Raw genomic sequence first — 18,576 nt, forward strand, 5'->3', positions numbered from 1 at the left:
AATGCTCGTTAGATAAAGACAAAAGCCCAATTTCAATGCACAGAGGAGATTTTAGAAGCCAAATGTTACAGATCTTAAAAGAATAATAATTTAGTACATTTATTTTGTAATGAATTTTCAACATAGCTGCTTTTTATTATACAATACATAGAGAACAAAAATTTACATTTTGTAAATTCTCAAAGCTAAAATCACTAGAAATTATATATTTTCAAACTCACAGAACTACAAAATACAGTGGGCACATGAGAAACCTCACTCAACCTCCACACCGTGCTCTTCCCCACTACCTGGAGGTCAACCAACACTTCAATTTTACTCTAGCTAATATACTTTTCATTTCGGATTAGATTTCTACAAAAGCCAAAAAATAAATAACCCCTCACTTTTTATGAGAAAAACATGCCAGGAGGAAATAAAATATATGTACTTAAGTTTATTTAAATTGACCTTGTTTTGTCTTAGTGAGGCTGAAAATTTGGCTGGAGTTAAACTGTTGGGAAGGGGAAGGGAAAGGCGAAGGGAAAGGGAAGGGAAACCCAGGACAAAAGTCTGACAACAAAATATTCTGGTTTCCACACTCAACTTTCTTTGTTTTCCCACTTCCACATGAAGACAATGCTCTAACTCTCTTCTTTCCCTGTTCCACACAGCCCTTCCTCACAGGTGGGTGCTCATTCTCTCTCCATCCAAATGCTGCCCTCAAATCATAAAAAGTGACAGACTCATGATGACTGGAAGGGGTTAGGGGAAGCTGATTCTAAGAAAACACCTGTATTTTTATAGAATCCCTTCTCACTGCTGTTCAAATGCCTCTGTGATTAACAATGGGGCTAAATATGAGTTCTGCTCTGCCTCTTCTCAATTCTGAGAATCAGAATCACCCCGTTTGAGGCATCAAATCAGACAACACCAATTTGGACTCGATGATTTTCAAGGTCTTTTTCAACACTGATGGTTTTTTGATTCTACAAGTATAAGAAAATTTACAATACACAACAGCCTTTTGACTGCTGAAGTTTCTTCTTGTTTTCTTTGTCCCCTGCTTTTAAGTGATTGCTCCTTTTCCCATTTTGTAATGGTACCTGCACTAATATTAAATAATATTTATAAGCTAAACCGAGAACTTCATTACAAAAGTAACTGTAATTTCTCAAACACAATGCCAAAACAGAAAAAGAACTAACTGAAGAAGCATTTCTGCAATTTGCAGATGATTAAATTTTGAAGGTGAGATGTTGTATAACTGCTAAGCCATTTATTAAGTTGACTTGAAGAGCTGTAATTTGTGGTGTTTGCCCAGAAGAGCCAGCACAGAGCCGTAACTGATGATCAGGGATAATGGCCACGGATTTCAGCACATTTCCAGAGCTCCCTGCTATATGCTGAGAACAACAATATCAAAAGGTTCCCCTCTCCAGCACTGCTGGTGTCAAGGTTAATGAGCTAAAACTTGTTAAATTGATATTACCAAACTAATGACTTTTTTATAGGATACTGCATGGATTTTGACACACAGGCTAATGTGGAATATTGCTGGTCTTAATTAAATTAGAAGTTATTGCATGTATACAATTAAGATAACTAAAAATGGGGGAGCTGTGACCACACTGTTGTCACATACCTCATGTGCTTCAAATAACACGGAAATGTAGAATCCCAGACTGGTTTGGGTTGGAAGGAGTCTTAAAGCCCATCCAGTGCCATGCCTGCACCCCAAGGACACCCAAGGGACACCCTGGGTCCCCCCCAAGGGACACCTTCCACTGTCCCAGGTTGTTCCCAGCCCTGTCCAACCTGGCCTTGGACGCTTCCAGGGATTGGGAGTTCACAACCTCTCTGGGCAACTTCCAAGTTTTAAATACGAAATTATTTCAATAATATGAACATTATTTTTAAATATTTTTACATCAGCCATACCAAGCATTAAGGAACAGGAAAAATAAATGCCTGGAGTCTCCATTCAAAATAGATGAACAACCAACAGGAAAAAAAATTAATGAATCATATTAAAAAGCAAGTAGCTTATGAAAAATAAATTACATTTGTAGATGATTAAATTTTGAAGGTGAGATGTTACATAACTGCACCAACCATTTATTTCAGTGCCATAACTGCATCTAATAAATAAAATACTTCTTTTAAATCCAAACTGCAGGTATACTGCTATCCTGATGACTTGGATTTTCCATTTACAGTACAGGGGCAAGGTTTGGGCTGTGATTATTTGAGGCAGAAAGAAGAGCTGTTAGTTAGCTGGAGAGAAAATCAGTATCAGCTGTGAGCAATAGGACAATGCAAATATTTCTTCTACAGACAGAATCACTGAGTTTAAATTTAGAGAGGCTCATTAGAGATTACCCTCCCAAATATAAGATACCTGCAAGTTTCATGCAAATTCCCTTTTGTTTCAGTAGTATTTTTGTATTAAAGTTCAATCTCCCACTGACACAGAAATGCCATTTAACGTACAGGATATACCCAGATATGCTTGGTGTTTAAAAAGTGAAATTGAAGATCTTACTTGTACTATCTGTTTTTCTCTAAATGACTTTTCTGCCTGGATCTTAGACTTTCCAGAGAAAGGGAATAAAGTTGGACTCGGCTTCCAAAAAATATCTACTTTGTGAAAATCCAGAAAAATAGAAGGGGTGCTGCAAATGAGGGGGAATATTTCTCAAGGATGAAATGCCAAAATCCTCCTCACATCCATTTCTTAGAGACAGTCAATCATCAAACAGAACTTGCAAGACATTTCTTCCTACTGCCTTTCCAACTTCCATCTGAAATTCAAGAAAATGAATCAAAATTTAACTAATAGTATAAGCTTTATAGGAAAAGGGGGAAAAAGCAGACTCTGATGGCCCATGAGATCAGTAATTGAATATACAGCTCTTACACAGTTTCACTAGTCCTGAAGTTTCACTGTCTCCATCCTTCAAACCTGAGCATCTTCTTAAAAAGAAGAATCTATTCTAATTTTTATATTGCACAAATGTAGAACAGCAACAACCCCCCCCAATTTTCAATGTTTTAAATATCAATGCCTGTCTGATCTTAAAGGGAAGCTCAACATTTATGTCTTGTCTTGGTGATAAAGTTCATGAATATATAATGAGAGTGGAACAACTCTGCTACTGATTAAATGTCAAAAAAGGTTTTATTGTCAAATATATTGTAAATACAGAAGATATACAACAAAGAGCATTAATTGCAGATGGCTGTGTACAGCTTAAAAAATGCACGGCATCGAGACAGGAAATGCTGATTTTCAGTTTCAGCTATCAATTTTAATTTACCTTCAGAATGTTCCTTCAGTCAACTTGTACAGAGAAAATGAACCATAAAATGGCCAAACTCAACTGAACTAAATGCTCCCCATTCAAGGGCAGATGTTAGGTTATATTCTAGGCGTACACAGCAGAATTACCCAAAATTCTGGATCTTTATTAGAATGTTTCTAAACTTTTGTGCAGGTTTAAGAGAGATATAAGGTGAAAATCTGCTGAGGACAGAGGAAAGGCTGGGATAGCCATCCTCAGCTCAGAATGGGGTTTAACTGCCTGCTTAAATTTTAAAAATATAAATAAAAAAATACCTAGAGTCTGCAGCAGAGTGCAGGTGGACAGGGGTCAGCAGGATGCTGCTGCCAGGACATGCCAGCAGAATGAGCTGCACACGTTTCCAGGAGATCAGTGCCTGTACAATGGCAGGAATTCTCTGTCTCATCCCTGCCACACTCCTGTCCAGCACACCAGCCTTGACCGAGGCATTCCCTGGGCGGGGAGCAGGAGGATCTGAATCACCTGGAGAGGGGCCAGGGCAGCACAGGGAGAGCTGAGCAGGGATGAGGAAATCCTCAGTGTGAGACCTGCAGAACAGCAGGCTGTTTGGTCACTGGAGGGAAGGCACAACAGGCAGGAGCTCACTAATTGTCTTCACTAGGTAAAGAACATGTTCAGTCATCAAGAGGAATAAATTGTTCTCTGCACCCACAGTGTACAGGACAAGATGCAACAAGGAAGATTTAGGGAAAACACTGGGAAAGTGGCCCTGATCAGAAAGCCTAAGAAATTTCTAAAATTAAGCTGGGCTCTGTCAGTCAGAGATGAGGCTGGCAGAGCTGGAGTATGGTAAGGAAACAAGTCTGCAAGTGCTGGGTTTGATGATCCTGAACACCACAAAGGGCAGCAGGAGAGCAGAGCCACCCTGCAGGGTGGAACTGTCCTGAAGCCACCCTTCCACCTGAGCCAGGTGTGAGCCACAGCCTGCAGGGACAGCCTGCAGTGCCCTCCCACAACAGCAGCACTGCCTGCACTGTGAGCCTTCCTCTAACACACAGCTGGCCAATAAATACATATTAGTTAGGTACCAGCTAGCATAACGCTGGCTGGATTTCCAAAATAATAAAGCATTGAAACTTGTATTAAAAATCCAGGCGTTTTTCCTTTAGATTATGGACAAATTAGCAGCTTCAATTATACAGTGCCAGTAACATTTTCTTCTCCTGGACTAAATGGACCACGTTTTAATACTCTTCAGTGATCTTATTAATTTAAATTAACCTTCTAAAAAATTAAGAGTAAGAATTTCATTTGAGGAAAAGATGTCACAGCCATGGAAATTAAAGCCTCTGGTGGATAAAGGTAAATTTACTCTTGGTCTGAGGCAACATTGCTGGTCCTTCCGAATTGTAATTATAATGATCTGATAAACTGCTGCTCTTGTATACAGTCAAGGGTTGGGTTTTTTTTTAAAAGGAGCTAAAAACACAGACTACCCACCTGTATCTATTTTTAATTTGGTAATGACTGTACTTGCTAAAATTCTACCAAAATGTCACTCACAGCTTTGGATTCCAGCTTTTTTTAAACAGAATATGGAGCAGAAAGCATAACCTATTATGCAAAACTGTCAGATGCTTACTGTAAAATCACAGAAATAAACGCATAATCCTGATTTTCTCACAGATCAAAACTTCATTAAAGGAAAATAAAACTTGAATCCAAGTGCTGAAGAGAGCCAAGGTATTCTATAAAAAGTAGTAGGGCTCTGATCTATGTGTGTCCTGCTTACCCACACAGCCCCTGCTCCACAACTAAGGGATGCCTTGTACTCTGTGGGTGCAAGGAGAGGCAGAATTACTGGAGACCACGGTGACTTCTGTCTCATCAAATTCACAGATCAGCCAGACATTTCAACAGCACCAACTGTTGCAAGGAAAACTGCTACCGAATCTCAGCTGCAGAAATGTCAGCTCGGGGCACGCCGCACAAATCTAGTGCTGAATCCTTAACTACAAACCCACGGCCTGAAAATTCTGGGGGGATCAATGCTACTCCTTTAAGTGAGAAAATATTCCAAATAATCACACCACAAACATTTCTTGCCTCAAACATAAATTAACTGTATGTTAAAGGACTTTTTTTTAAATCTGATTAAAATTGTCATTCATGAGACTCCTGCTGTTGGCAGCTGTATCACTATCAGTGACATCCTTTGGGGGACTCTCAGCATGTGGCCCACATCAAAGGTAATATGCCAGTTTTCATCCTAACTTTTATGTGCCTTAACAAGAACAGGAATGTTCCAGACTTCACAATGTAATTAAAATACTGAAGTACCTGCTATTGTTAAAATATCATTAATGTGAGACTGAAGTGGACTCTACTGTTAACAAAGGCAACTATCACTAATACTTGCTTTTACTGGAATTCTTTACAGCTCTCCTCACATCCTTACACCTGCAATGGGAAATTAAACCAAGAGAGTTTGAACATGCTACTTTGTGCAAAATAATCAGCAGATGAGATTTTGTGGAAACAAGAATTACATACAAGGACCTGGGGGGAGAAATATCTGACACATGATATTTCCCTTTCCTTGCACTGTGGAGAGCCTGCAAATCCCTGAGCCCTCCTGGCACCCCACACTGCCAGAGCCCTGCTGCCTGCTCCTGGCTCTGCCTTTGCTTCTCCAAGGATGTTTTAACATAAAATTGAAGATGCATTTCTGAAGGGTAGAGCTGGATCATTCCTTTCCCCTTCCTTGCCTTTCTGACCCCAGCTGAGGTGCCTCCTCACCTTGTACAACCTCTCCACACCGTGTCCTCCAGCAGCCACAGGACCCTACTAAAACATCTCAACTGCAATGGTTTTCCTTTTGAAGTGTGGGGCATCCAATCTGCCTTGCTCTTAATAAAATTTTATACAGAAAGCCCTAAATTTGGTGTGTTTCTGATCAGTGTCAGTCCCCACAGTGCTGTGGAGCCCCCGTGCCTTGCAGATGAACACGAGACCTTGTGTTAATGGGGACACTTTAGAGACACCTGCTTTCCTTCAGCTCATTGGTAGGGGCACAGATTTCAGCTACTACCAACAAAAATGAGAATTATAACCAAGGAAAAAATGTAGCCTTGGCTCTAGAGTGGCCAAAATGATTTATGACATCAAGACCTAGTAAAGAGAGTAATACTCTGAAGGGACTGTGTGAGCTCAGCCCTTACTCACATCTTCTGTGCCCACTCCTAATTACTTCATTTACAACTGGAAAAGTGTTTTAACAGACAAAATTAATTATTTTGAATAATCCTTCTGAAATATGATATGCATTTTAATTGTATGCACCCCGTCATTAATTAAAGTTCTCTACCTTTTGGTGCATTCATTCAAGGATTGTATCAGTGACAAAGCAACAACTATAAGAAGATTGCTTACTAAAATTAAAAATATAGCTGAAGGGTTAATATACTCTTGTGATACACTTAAAGTAATGCTAAAATGTTTTCATTCGAGTTTTTACTAGACATTATTTTTCCACTCTTTAAAATCAATCTCTTTGTTCCAGGAACACATTTCCTGTCAATAAAATGAAAAATGATATAGATTTAGGAGGATAGTGGTCTCAGCGTAGCATCTCTCATATTATTATTCCAGTATCATCTGTTACAAAGTAAGACCAATTCCCACATCTAATTACAAACAGGATTTCAGAGTCATTAAACAAAATACATTTCCATTAGTGCTGCTGTAAGAAGATAGGGGAAAAAATGAAGATTAGTTCATGCTGCACCTCTGTTTTTCAAGCTTTGAAGATTTAGACCTCTGCACTCTGAGACTATAAATTTGTAAAGGATCTGAAAGGTGACAGACATGTGAAAGCTCTCAATTCTCCTCCGTTTAGCCATACCATTTACATTCTGTCATTAGTTTATCTTTTGCTGCACTTAGTTCTGCTAGCAGATATGGCAAGAATCTGGAGAGGTTGTTTATGATCACACCGTGTGCACCCAGGGGTATTTGGTTTGGTGTTAGGCAGGGCTTTTTAACAGATATGAATCTTTAATAGATATGAATCTATAGATTTGTTCCAGCAGAAGTCAGAAATCATAGTAAGGAACCCTGTCTTTATTTTAAAAAAGGACTTTATTCTGAGAAAAAAAAAAGGAACAACAGTTCTTTGACTTCAAATAAAATAACAACCAAAAAATGCTGAGGAAACAGATTGGGTGAGATGTTTAACTGCTGAAATATAAACTTACAAGTATATATATTCTCCATTTGTAAACACTTAGCAGTACCTAATACCTAATTGTCATGAATCCATTAAAAACATGCCCTTGGGAATTACCCACTCAAAAAACATTCACATAACCTAGAGCTTCATGAGTTAATACCAACTTTCCTAAAAAGAAGCCAATATAAGATAAAACCTAAATTTGCTTGATCTTTAAACCAGTTTACATTAGCTCAGGATGTTTTATAAACAAAGTTAATTTCATCATCTGTAAGGTAAGTATCAAAAACCTGAAAGAGAATTCCTCTCACAGAAAAAGACACCTCAGTTACAGAGAAGAAGGCAGATAACTTAATTTTCAAAACTCTTCTGGAGTTATATCTCCTTTATCAGTTTTAAAACTAAAGTTAGAGCTACTTCACATTTCTCAGAGCTGGGTGTCAGTCAATCCAAAAATATAAATATTAGCTGATGTGTCAACAATTATGTGTGAATCATTATCTACATTTACTATAAAGTATTTATGTTCAAATTTAAATGAATACTTTAAAAATACAGTTAAAATTGTTCACATGCATTCAATAGGTAACTGCTTAAGAATGTATCTAAAATGGGACATTAAGGTAAGTTTGCAGATAAAAAATTCATTTTTGCACTCCATTGAAACTGAGGTTTCACTAAAGCCTCCTAAAATTCTTGGTACTAAACCCTGCCCAGTGCTGGGGTAACACAGCACAAATTATCCACTGACACTCACTTTCAAAAAAACCACAATCTGCCAAAGAAATAGATATCTGCATCTTATTTCCAAGCTTCCCACGTGGAGCTTGGGGGGTTCTTGGGATGACTGAGGGGAGGAAGGAACAGGAGAGAAAACAGCACAGTGCAAACGAGGCACAACTGACCCAAACAAACATTTCTCTTCCTGGTTAATGCTTGAGGAGCTATAGCTTAAAAATACAACAGCACATCCACCTTTTTTTCCAGGATTATCAGTGCCTGGCCCCAGGGAGGCATCACTGACACCATCCCCAGGGAATTCTCTGCTCCTGTCACTCCCCGCTCATGGATCTTTCCTGACAAGCAGCACTGGGGACAGCTTTTTAAAGCCCCCATGGCATGAGAATGTTTGAGCTGCTTCACTCCACTTTCACTGGAAAAGCTTAGATAAACTTCAGCATCACTTCCACGTGGGTTCAATGAAAGCACAATTCCAGGGCTAAGCATGGAAGCACATCCTGAAATCACCAAGTGTCACCACGCCCTGAATCTCCTTCGGGTGTGATGTCCCTGGGTGAAACCCCCCTGTGCACATCCTGTCCCCACAACGGGGCCAAACATCCCCTGTGTGCCTCCTCACCTTCCCACCTGCATCCTCACCATCACCAGCACTCGTACTACCCACAAAAACAGCACAGAGGTCTCAGTTTTTAGGATAAAATGTTTTAACGTGTCTGCTCGGGCTGGAGTCGAGTCTGGTTTTTGGATGAGACAGCACAAAACCCAAAACATGTTAAATCCTCTCTTGCTTCTCTCTTGCACATACCCCTCCTGGCCAAAGGACAATTTAAGAAAATTCATAACTATTTCAGAAAAAGCATAACTCTCTGCTCAAGTAACACAAAAATACTTGCCTTAACAACAGGAAAAATTACTTCATGAAATCTACATGGTACTCAAGGATTAAAAAAACCTGTTCTCTGGTCCTGTCATTTTTACATTCTTACAATAAAATAACAGCCTTGGCATCCTCCTTTTTAGAGAAAAGACCTACCTCTTTTGACTTTTCAAGCACTTGAAAATTTTAAAAGAGAAAAACTAAAAAATGCTGACCGTGTAATAGCTGGGTATTCATGGTGGGTGGAGAACATGAAAGGTTACAATATGGATCTGTGCCTACGCGTTTCTTTTCAACTTGAGCAGCATCCTCCTGCTTCTGCTAACTCGGCAATCATACAGCTGACAGATTTCTGGGTTTTCTAAATAATGCATGGGATTTTCTTTTAACATGTCAGTGCAAAAGTATCAATTCTGCCCCTGTGTCGTTTGTGATGCTGATTTTCCTTGACAGCATTCCATTAAACCAATGAGTTTTTTCCCTCCTGATGGTTCCTTAAATATTCCTCCGAGTGATGTATTTGTGGTTTTTTAAACAGATTGTGAAGGATGTTTGCATTTGTGAGAAAACTGCATGGCAGGTACTGAAGGGAAAGAAGGATAAAAAGATAACACTTTTTTTTTTTCTATGAGAGAGCTTTTTCTCTGATCCTCATATGCCAAAAGCTCGGGTGTTTTTCCTTTCTTTTCTGCCTAACTTAGCTCCTTGTCTGGAAATTAAGCAACAAGCCTCTACATACAGAATAACATTTTGACTTCCTAAGGAAATACCACCGAAACACTTAGTACTGTTTGATATCTCTGCTGGGAAAGCAAAACACATTTCTTAAATCATGCATGCTAACTCCAAAAGCCACCAGAAGGAAATACCTGTTTTATTCTTTGCTCTGAGGCTCTGCACACACAGCTCCTGTCACGACTGCCGTGCACTGATCCCTCCTGGCTCAGGCAGCTTGAGGGATGTCCAGGTAACATCACCCACTTTCTATTTTACAACCTAACCTATCTCACACTTGTACACATCACCTGCTGCCATGACAGTAAAAAGAAAAGCTCAGATTTCAGCTAAGTTCCAAATCCCCCTAAGCAATGAGATGCTAATTTCCAGAACACACTTCACCTGGTTTTAGTGCTGGACAACGATGAAGGAGCTCATCTTTGTCAACACCTCTGTGCAACCAGAAAGCTTTTGTTCTATTTATCTTATTTCTACAGAAAATACAGAAAAAAAACAGATCTAGCTGCTTGGCTGGGCTGGGAGTGAGCAGGAGTCACTCATTTCCCAAGAGGAGCAAAAGCTACAACAACTCCTGGCAACCTCAGGTGCCACCAGCAAAAAGTGACCTCTCCAAGGACCCACCTGGAGGAGCCAAAGAAGGAGGAGCAGATCAGAAAATACTTATGGCCACTGGGAATTTGAGATTCCAGAGGATGGATTTCTCCCATATCCAGGACTTTTGTCCCAAACTACCTGGTTCTCCAAATTCAGCCTTCCTGCCCAGCTCCCACCCAAGATGGAGAGGGACACTCAGCCCCAAGGAAGAGCCAGCCCAGGCTGGCTGGACTGTGGGGCCAGAGAGGCTCCAGTGCCAGATTAAAGAGGAGATTTTCAACTGCCAGAGAAGTTTTGCTTCAACACTTCATATGATGAGTAGGAAGGTGCAAAAAAATCTCTTTCTCTTCTGCAGAGAGAGTGGAAGGAGGACATCAATGTACAAATGCATAACAGCATTCTTCACAGCACTGTGAACTAAAGCATTGCTTCAATTTAAAAAAATCTGAAAATTAAAACTTTTTGGGGAATTTCTCCCCCTATATTTTCAGTATTAACTCTTGCAGCATTTATTTTTAGTAAATTATTTAGAATATCCCAGTACCAAACTCCATCTATACTGAGATTATGGCAATGTCATGAAGAGATAGGTAGGACCTGATGGCAAAAAACCACCAGCTGGATTAGAAGCAGAAAAAGAAGTGGCACATTTATCCCCCTGTCCCTTAGACACATTTGTAAGGTTCAATTCCACACCTGCAATTTGCTAGAGAGCACTATAATTTCTGAGGAATTAGTCACTGATTGTGTTAAATTGAGTTAAGAGCTCAGACTTTAAACTGACAGGACAAATTCTGGCTTCAGACAGAGAATTCTTAAAAGTTTCCATCATCATAATGATGCACAGAGGAAGAAACTGTAGAAGTGACAGGCTAGGCATCAGTAAGAAGCAAACCAAAATTATTTCATACTTCACCAGATACAGATGGGGATTGAGATGAATATGCCAAGACATCCTCAACACTTTTTTTTTATTACACTAATGGCCTGTATATAATGACACACTTGCAAAAAAATCTGGCAATAAAGATTCAGGACTTAATACTGCTCAATTACATTTTTAATTTAAAATAAACAACAGCAAAAAGAGAGTATTCCACTCATCAGTCAGACTGAGGGACGAGCAGGAAAGCACATATCCAAAAGTGAAATATTTAGTGGCATTGTAGGAAGTCAATGCATAACACTGAGGTAAAAACCCAATTCAATTGTTTTAAGTAAAACTGCAACCCTCTGAGTCTTTGTTACTGTAAAAAGAAAAAAAAATCAAAGGAAGCAAAAGGTCCTCAGCTCTGTACAACCATATTTCTGATTTGACAGCTACAATTATAATCATTCAGACATCTATTTCCCACAAACTCTCCACAGCCATAACCTTTAGTGATTAATTATAAAGTTCCAGGAGCAATAGTACACAGACTAATTTCCTAAAACAATAAAACACAGAATTTCTCATTTGGAGCTAAATGAAACACGAACAGGTTGTTATTCATGCTGAAATCTAGATGCAGAGTCATGTTGCAGCCATTACAGAAGCTATTAAACACAACCTCAAATCAAAGAAACTGTAGGTCTCTCTCCTAAAATAAAATGTTTTTCTCACTTATGAGGCTTCTGACTCCTTTGCTCTGTTCCTTTCCACCTCTTCTTAGGAAAAAAAAATTCAAAATTCAATTTTCTTCCTCATTTCACATCCCCATTTTATTTTTAATAGTCATTTAACCTGTAAGTCTAGAGCAAAGCAAACAGTTGGTGAAGATTTCATGCACACAGAATTATCCTGGTGTTCCCTTCACAGCAGATCAAAGTTAAAACCTGTGTATTAACTTCTAAACAAAATTCCCACTCTCTTCATGCCACACCAAGGAGTTTCCTGTAGTGAGTGTTTGATAATTGTTCAGTTATTTTATTTGGTAAAATGTACCATTTACACTCTTTTCATGGTGGTTTTCCATTTTGACACATCCTGCTCAATGTCAATCTTTGTAATGTGACCCAGCAATAAAGGAGGAATCCACTCATTACAAAAATTATCCCAAAACTCAAGTTGCACATATTGGAAAGAGGGGAAATTGTGATTTTTAATAGGATTAGTACTAGTTCTTTCTGATAAGGACCTATTGCTCTGCAAGCAACACTGGCACTGAAGCCAGAAAATTTCCTCTTGGCAATTTTACTGCACCAGGCAATGGAAAGGGGAAAGAACTGAGGAAAGATCTGTATGAAACTGCCACCACACTCTTATTCTTGGGTCCCACTGTAACTAAAGTCAGTGGGAATTTTTCCAAATATTCAAATTGGCATTGAATTGGTTGTAGAACTCATTGAATTGCTAAACCACAGAGAACTCCCTTGTAAAGTGCACACCCTTGATGCACTGTCCAAAGGCTGGTGTGACAGTCCCTAAAAAATTTCCTGTTCCATGAGGTACCCAAAATAACCACATTAATGTAGGTTCTCCCCACATGAGGTACACAAATTCTTCACTTCCAGGTAACACACAAAACCATGAGCGTTTAAATTAAACTTTTGTACAGCAGCTTTTAAAACCCCCATACCAACCCTACATCTTTTCTGTATGAAGCTTCCTTACTCTTCCGTAGTAATTCCATCTTCAGTCCTTTTTGTTAGCATTCAGTGAACTTTCAGAATTCATTCTGAACTTTATACAAACTATTTAAGTTACAACCACTAAATAGGAATTTTCAGTGCTTTTTTTTCTGAATTCAATGTGCACTAATTGATTAGGGTCTGAGAGGTGAATAAGAAACACACATCCTACAGAAGAGGAAGCTGTGGAAAGGTTTAATGCATGAGTTAGAAGCCAGATTTCTTCAAATACAGATGAGTACACAAAATTAGCAAAAGGCAACACCACTTTTGGAAAGACTGCTTTGTGCATAATTTGTCATGAATTCAAAGTTATTCCTTTAGAAAATGAGTCTAAGACCTCCCAGCTGCTGCTTTATTGGTCTAATAAATTACCATTTTGATGGGAGGATGCACATGCAGCACACAGCAGGCAGGAGCTGCCTCCGGAGCCCGGGAATGCCGAGGGGAGGGCGGGATGCCACGGGCATCACTCTGTGCCTCTCTCTTGAACTGGCAATGGAAACCAACAAAATCTGCTCCCCAAGTGCCAGAAGTGTGGGATGCAGTAAAAAGAGAGGCCAAGGGAAACTGACTTTATTGAAACAGGTATCAGAGACAAAATGGATCTGTCTCACTCCAGGTTCCCTACACTGACCAAGGAAAAATTTCTTCTATTCACCTGGAAGGACTTCAGAACAAACAAAGACTTCCTCTTGAAAGGATCCATTTTGACTTCACCTTTGAGCCCTGTTCTTGGGGAGCTGGGACCTGGGGAGCTCAGTTCAAATCTGTATCAATGTTTGTGTAGCACATGAACGTGTTCCATGCCAGGGCCTCCTGTCCAAGGTGACTCCAGCCACAGCCAAGAATTATCACAATTATCACAAACCCCCTGCACAGCTGGGCTTTGCAAATACCCATCCAAGGAAAGAACAAAATGCAGAAAAGCCATAAATTTGTGATGGAGCATTCCCTGCCTTACCTTTCTCCAGTGACCTGTGGAACTCAGGAGTTCCTGACCTTTTGGAAACCTTCCATCATTTACTGGAAAACCCCAGACAGTGTCAATGCCAATGGAGAAATCTTTTGTTAGTCCAGATGGATTTAGGGAGCACTTTAAAAGGTCTGTGTGCAACCCTAATGATGATGGTCCTTCACCAGTATTTTTCAAACAATTAGTGAAGGGAGCTTGAGGGGGAGAACTGGAGGAATATGCAGAAGTGAGAGCACTAGTTTTGATTTAGCACTGGTAGGGCAAAGCTTACAAAATACAAGAGCCCAAGAATTTGAGATCCAGGTGCTGAGAGCTCCAGGGCAGCCCAGGGGCACAGCATCCCTTACCTGCATTAGAATTGAGCTCTTCATTTTCTGACTCTGTTCCATTCTGACTCCCACTTCCATGAAGGCTGTTCATGGCCATAAGTTTCATCTTCTGCAGCTTCATAGCCTCTGCCATGGCAGCTGCTGTCAGACCTGGAAAAATATACATAAATAATATGCAGTGTCAGATTGTACAATGTGGCACTACAAATATGAACAGAGCATTTCCTTTTCAGTAAGAAAAAATCACATAAATTCAATGGTCATTCTTAGTCCAGTTAAGTAATGCTAACCCTGAACACCATCTTTGTTTTAAAGTCAAGCCACTTCAATACACCATTCTAAGAATTAAAAAAAAAATCTTTCATGTTTATTTTTCTTTTTAACATGTACAGCACAAAGAAATATTTATTTAATGGTATCCCTTTTGATTATACTTTTAAATATAATTTCCTGTCACTTTGATCACCTTGTCACTTTGATCACTTTCTGCTTGACTTATTTAGCTGCAACAAAATTTCCACATGCAGAGTAAGATACAGTATTCCTTAATTTCAACAGTTCAAAGCAAATTAATATATAATAGCACAGCGTTCATTGTTCTATTAAGCATCCAAATACTTTTTGTCCTTCTGGGAATTTGCTGATTTGGAGTAATATTATTGCAACATGAAAACATTACAGTGGAAATGTGTAGAAAAACAGAATTTGGATAATTACAGAATAAATCCCACTTTTAAGAGACCATTAAGACCAGCAGAAATTCACAGAATTAAGAAGGGTATTGGTAGAAGGTTTTCAAATTACTAAAACCCAATTAATTTCCAACAGTAAAAGAGAAGAAGCAGAGTAACATCAGGCTACAAGTTACCATAATTATCATTATATTTTTAATACAGATTATTTAGATTCCCAGGATCTTTTTTTCCTAAGTGTGAAGTTTTTAAGTCTTATCATTTTGGCTTTGTCACTAAATAAAGAGCCAGATTTTCTTCCAGACAGTACCAAATTACTTTTATTCTGGGCAAGATGTGACTGAAAATAATCTGAGGTTCTTGCATGAAAATCCAAGAGATACAGGCACAAAACAAAAAATATCTGTACAGGTACAACTGTTTATTCGCTCAGTTATGGATTTAATGGGTTTATTCTTCCCTTCAGTACAGGACTTGCTTTTATTATTTGCTACCTAGTTCCACAAAATCACTGATTTAATTTATTAAAATCCATGATTGTTGTGGTTGTGGTGCCTGTTCTAGCAGCCCACTAAAATATCACACATCAAACCAGAATTAAATAATCTGCTTCTGGAAAGCATTGCTTACTGAGAGATTTAGATACTGATTAAAGGGAACTAATAATTTCCACACCCCATCCATAAATTACAACACTCTTCTAAATGCTGCTAAGAATTTGACATTCAGATTAGCTCTGCTGCTCCTCTGAAGGGCTGCACAAAGTTCTCAGTATTTCAGAAAGATTTAACAAAGGAAGCAGCCCAGGACTGCATGGAGAGGGACCTTTTATCACACATGGATGCAGCAATTTGGTCAAGTTCAGCAAAGATATTCTGATTATCACTAATATTTTTGTCTTTTAGGTTATTTAATGCAGCCCTCACTTCACATAAAAGACCATTATGCTGTAATTTTTTTTCAACACCCTTTAAAGTTCTTTTACAAATGCTACAGCTTTTTCATCAAGCAGATATAAAATCCTGATGTTTAAACTCCTGTTTTTATCTCAGACACTCTCACTTCATCCATCACAGAATACATCTTCAATGATAAAACTCTCCACACACTTTCTGGAGAAGATGAAATAGTCTGCAAACTTTTTCACTTTTTTTTTCTTAAGGAGAGGAAGCGGGATTGCTCTTTGAGTGAGTTTTACATCCTTTTCAGGAAGTAAAAAAAAACCTAAGCATCATCACAGTTCTGAGGAATTGACTGTTTTCAAGATTTCCAGGCACCTTTTCACTTGCTATTTTTAATCAATTTGCAAAGATTTCACATACATTTTAATAGTTACAAAAATAGAGTGTTGGAACATGGAGTTTTTTTTTATTCTAACATTTTATCATTTTTATGTACCCAGGGATGCACAGATAAACCAATATTCCACTGTTTTCATCAGGGTCAGTATTTATACAGGTTCTTGATATATATTGGAAGCCATGAAATTTAATTAAATATGTAAAACAGTAAAGACACTATTTATAAGGAGCTAAATAGGGAATGGAAGAAAATTCAGATCTTTAGCAAAATGTTCAGAGAAATGACAAGAGAAAAAATTATTCAGGGCACTGTATTAAGGAAAAAAAAAAAGAAAAAAAAAACCAGAAATCTCCCAAAAGCTTCCACTGAAGAGTTGTACCAGAAGTGCAAGGAGGGCAGAAAGGTACCACGGAACAAACAGAAAATAATAAACTCAGTCCCCAAATCTCCACGATGCGGCCTGCAGAAATTAAAGGTAATTATTGTCAGGCGTTTCTGAGCTCCCTAACCAGACACAGCTGCCACAAGGACACCAGCCAAGAAACAGAGATGGATCAGAAAACTCTGCTGTGCCATCTGCCACACCAAAGTCACTCCACTCCAGCAGCTGAAGTTTGCAGAGTGAAACACAGCCCCAGAGCAGAGAGCACCAAGGTCCTGCACAGCCAGGCACAAGCCTGGAGACAGAGCTGGGGTCATCCCCAAACTCAGGGTCTGCAAAGTCTTTATTCCCTCACTCACTTGCTCCCAGTCTGTAGAATTTCTTACTTGAACTAAAAGTCACAGACTCTCTCTGAGGCACTTTAAAGACAATGTACTATTTCTTCAGCATCCCTGAGAGATAACAAAATTGAGGCTAAAGCAAATGGGCTCAGCAGTAAGGGGTGCTGCTGATTGAAATTATTCAGAAAACAGAAAACAGGCAACACTGGCACACTCTCCAATTAAGTAGCACCATGGTTAATATTACTGGAGCTATTATTTAATTTAACTATTAATAAAACTCTTCTATAATTAACTCAGCTCAGGCTAGCTGTGGAGAACAGGGCTGTTAGTTCTGTTAGCTGTTAGTTCTTTGACTGACTTATCTAAGGATCTACAAAGAACTGAAGAATAATTTCCATCCTCTTGGACGAATCATTATCAACAGAAGAATCTCACTTAGAGCACCTCACTTTGAAAAATGTCCTGGGAACTGCTGTAAGGTTTACATCTATCCTTCCACTTCCCCCTAAAAAAACCAAAAAAGGATTGCTAGGAAAACCCACGTGCTGGATTACACACTTCAAAGCTTCTGGTTTTTCCTGCCCATTTACACTTGAAATTTCCCTTTCTTCAGTTGTCTTCTGCCAGCTGTGACCAGTCAGGGAACACCCAGGAAATAAACTGTGGACATTTGTTGTCAAACAGGGACATCCTTCACAGCACCACAGCGCAGGATCAGCCTGGGACAGCCAGGCGGGTTTCCTGGCAAGGCTGCCCCACGGAGGGGCTGCTGCTCTCCAGGATCCCCAGTTACCTGGGCTGGCAGGGAGCAGCTCCTGGTGGGACCTCTGACAGAGACACGGAATCTGGGAGCTGTGTTCTTGCACAGGGACCCCATCCCAGCTGCTCAGGAGCTCCTGGTGTGCATGGCAGAGCCACCAGCTGCCATCTGTGACCTGCCTTCTGCCAGCCCAGCCCAGCCAGGACACTCTGCACCCTCCCTCTGATGAATTCTGCTGCACAGCACAGGGGTTCATGTAATAAATAACCAAATATTTACCCAAATAACCAAAATAACCCTGCAAGGATGCACCAACCACACTCTTCATGCACAGGTTGCACTGGAGGAAAATTCTGCAGTTGCATTCTGGACAGACAGATCAGGCCTGAGAACCAAAGCATTTTCAAATGAAGGGTCTGGACCCAAACCAGGGCCAAACTCCATGCTGGAGTCTGGATCCAAACTCCATGCTGGAGTATGAGATGAGCAGACACTCAGGGTCACCTCAGAGCCTGTGAGCCCCAGAGAGGCTCCTCCAGCCTGGTCTGCAGGCCACCAGGTCATTAATTGTTTACTCTCATACCCCATCACAGACTGCTGAAGGTTATTCCTCAGTGAAGCCTCAGGAATTGTTTCAGGAGAAGCAGCATTTTCCCTGCATGCCCCGAGGTCACAGGCTGTGTGCCGTGTCCCATCCCAGGGCAGTGCTGACCCAC

General features: G+C 39.7%; 1 protein-coding gene across 6 annotated transcripts in view; it reads right to left on the minus strand.

Annotated features, from left to right (window-relative positions):
• DACH2 (dachshund family transcription factor 2) overlaps positions 1-18,576 on the minus strand; it is a 245,268-nt gene that overhangs the window by 70,395 nt on the left and 156,297 nt on the right. For all 6 annotated transcript variants that reach the window (XM_039722672.1, XM_039722669.1, XM_039722673.1 and 3 more), the window contains exon 3: positions 14,399-14,530. In XM_039722672.1, the coding sequence (XP_039578606.1) occupies positions 14,399-14,530 (132 nt within the window). The remainder of the gene's footprint in view (positions 1-14,398; positions 14,531-18,576) is intronic.

Source organism: Passer montanus, unplaced genomic scaffold (assembly GCF_014805655.1).
Source record: "Passer montanus isolate IOZ18808 unplaced genomic scaffold, ASM1480565v1 scaffold49, whole genome shotgun sequence".
NCBI lineage: Eukaryota > Metazoa > Chordata > Aves > Passeriformes > Passeridae > Passer > Passer montanus.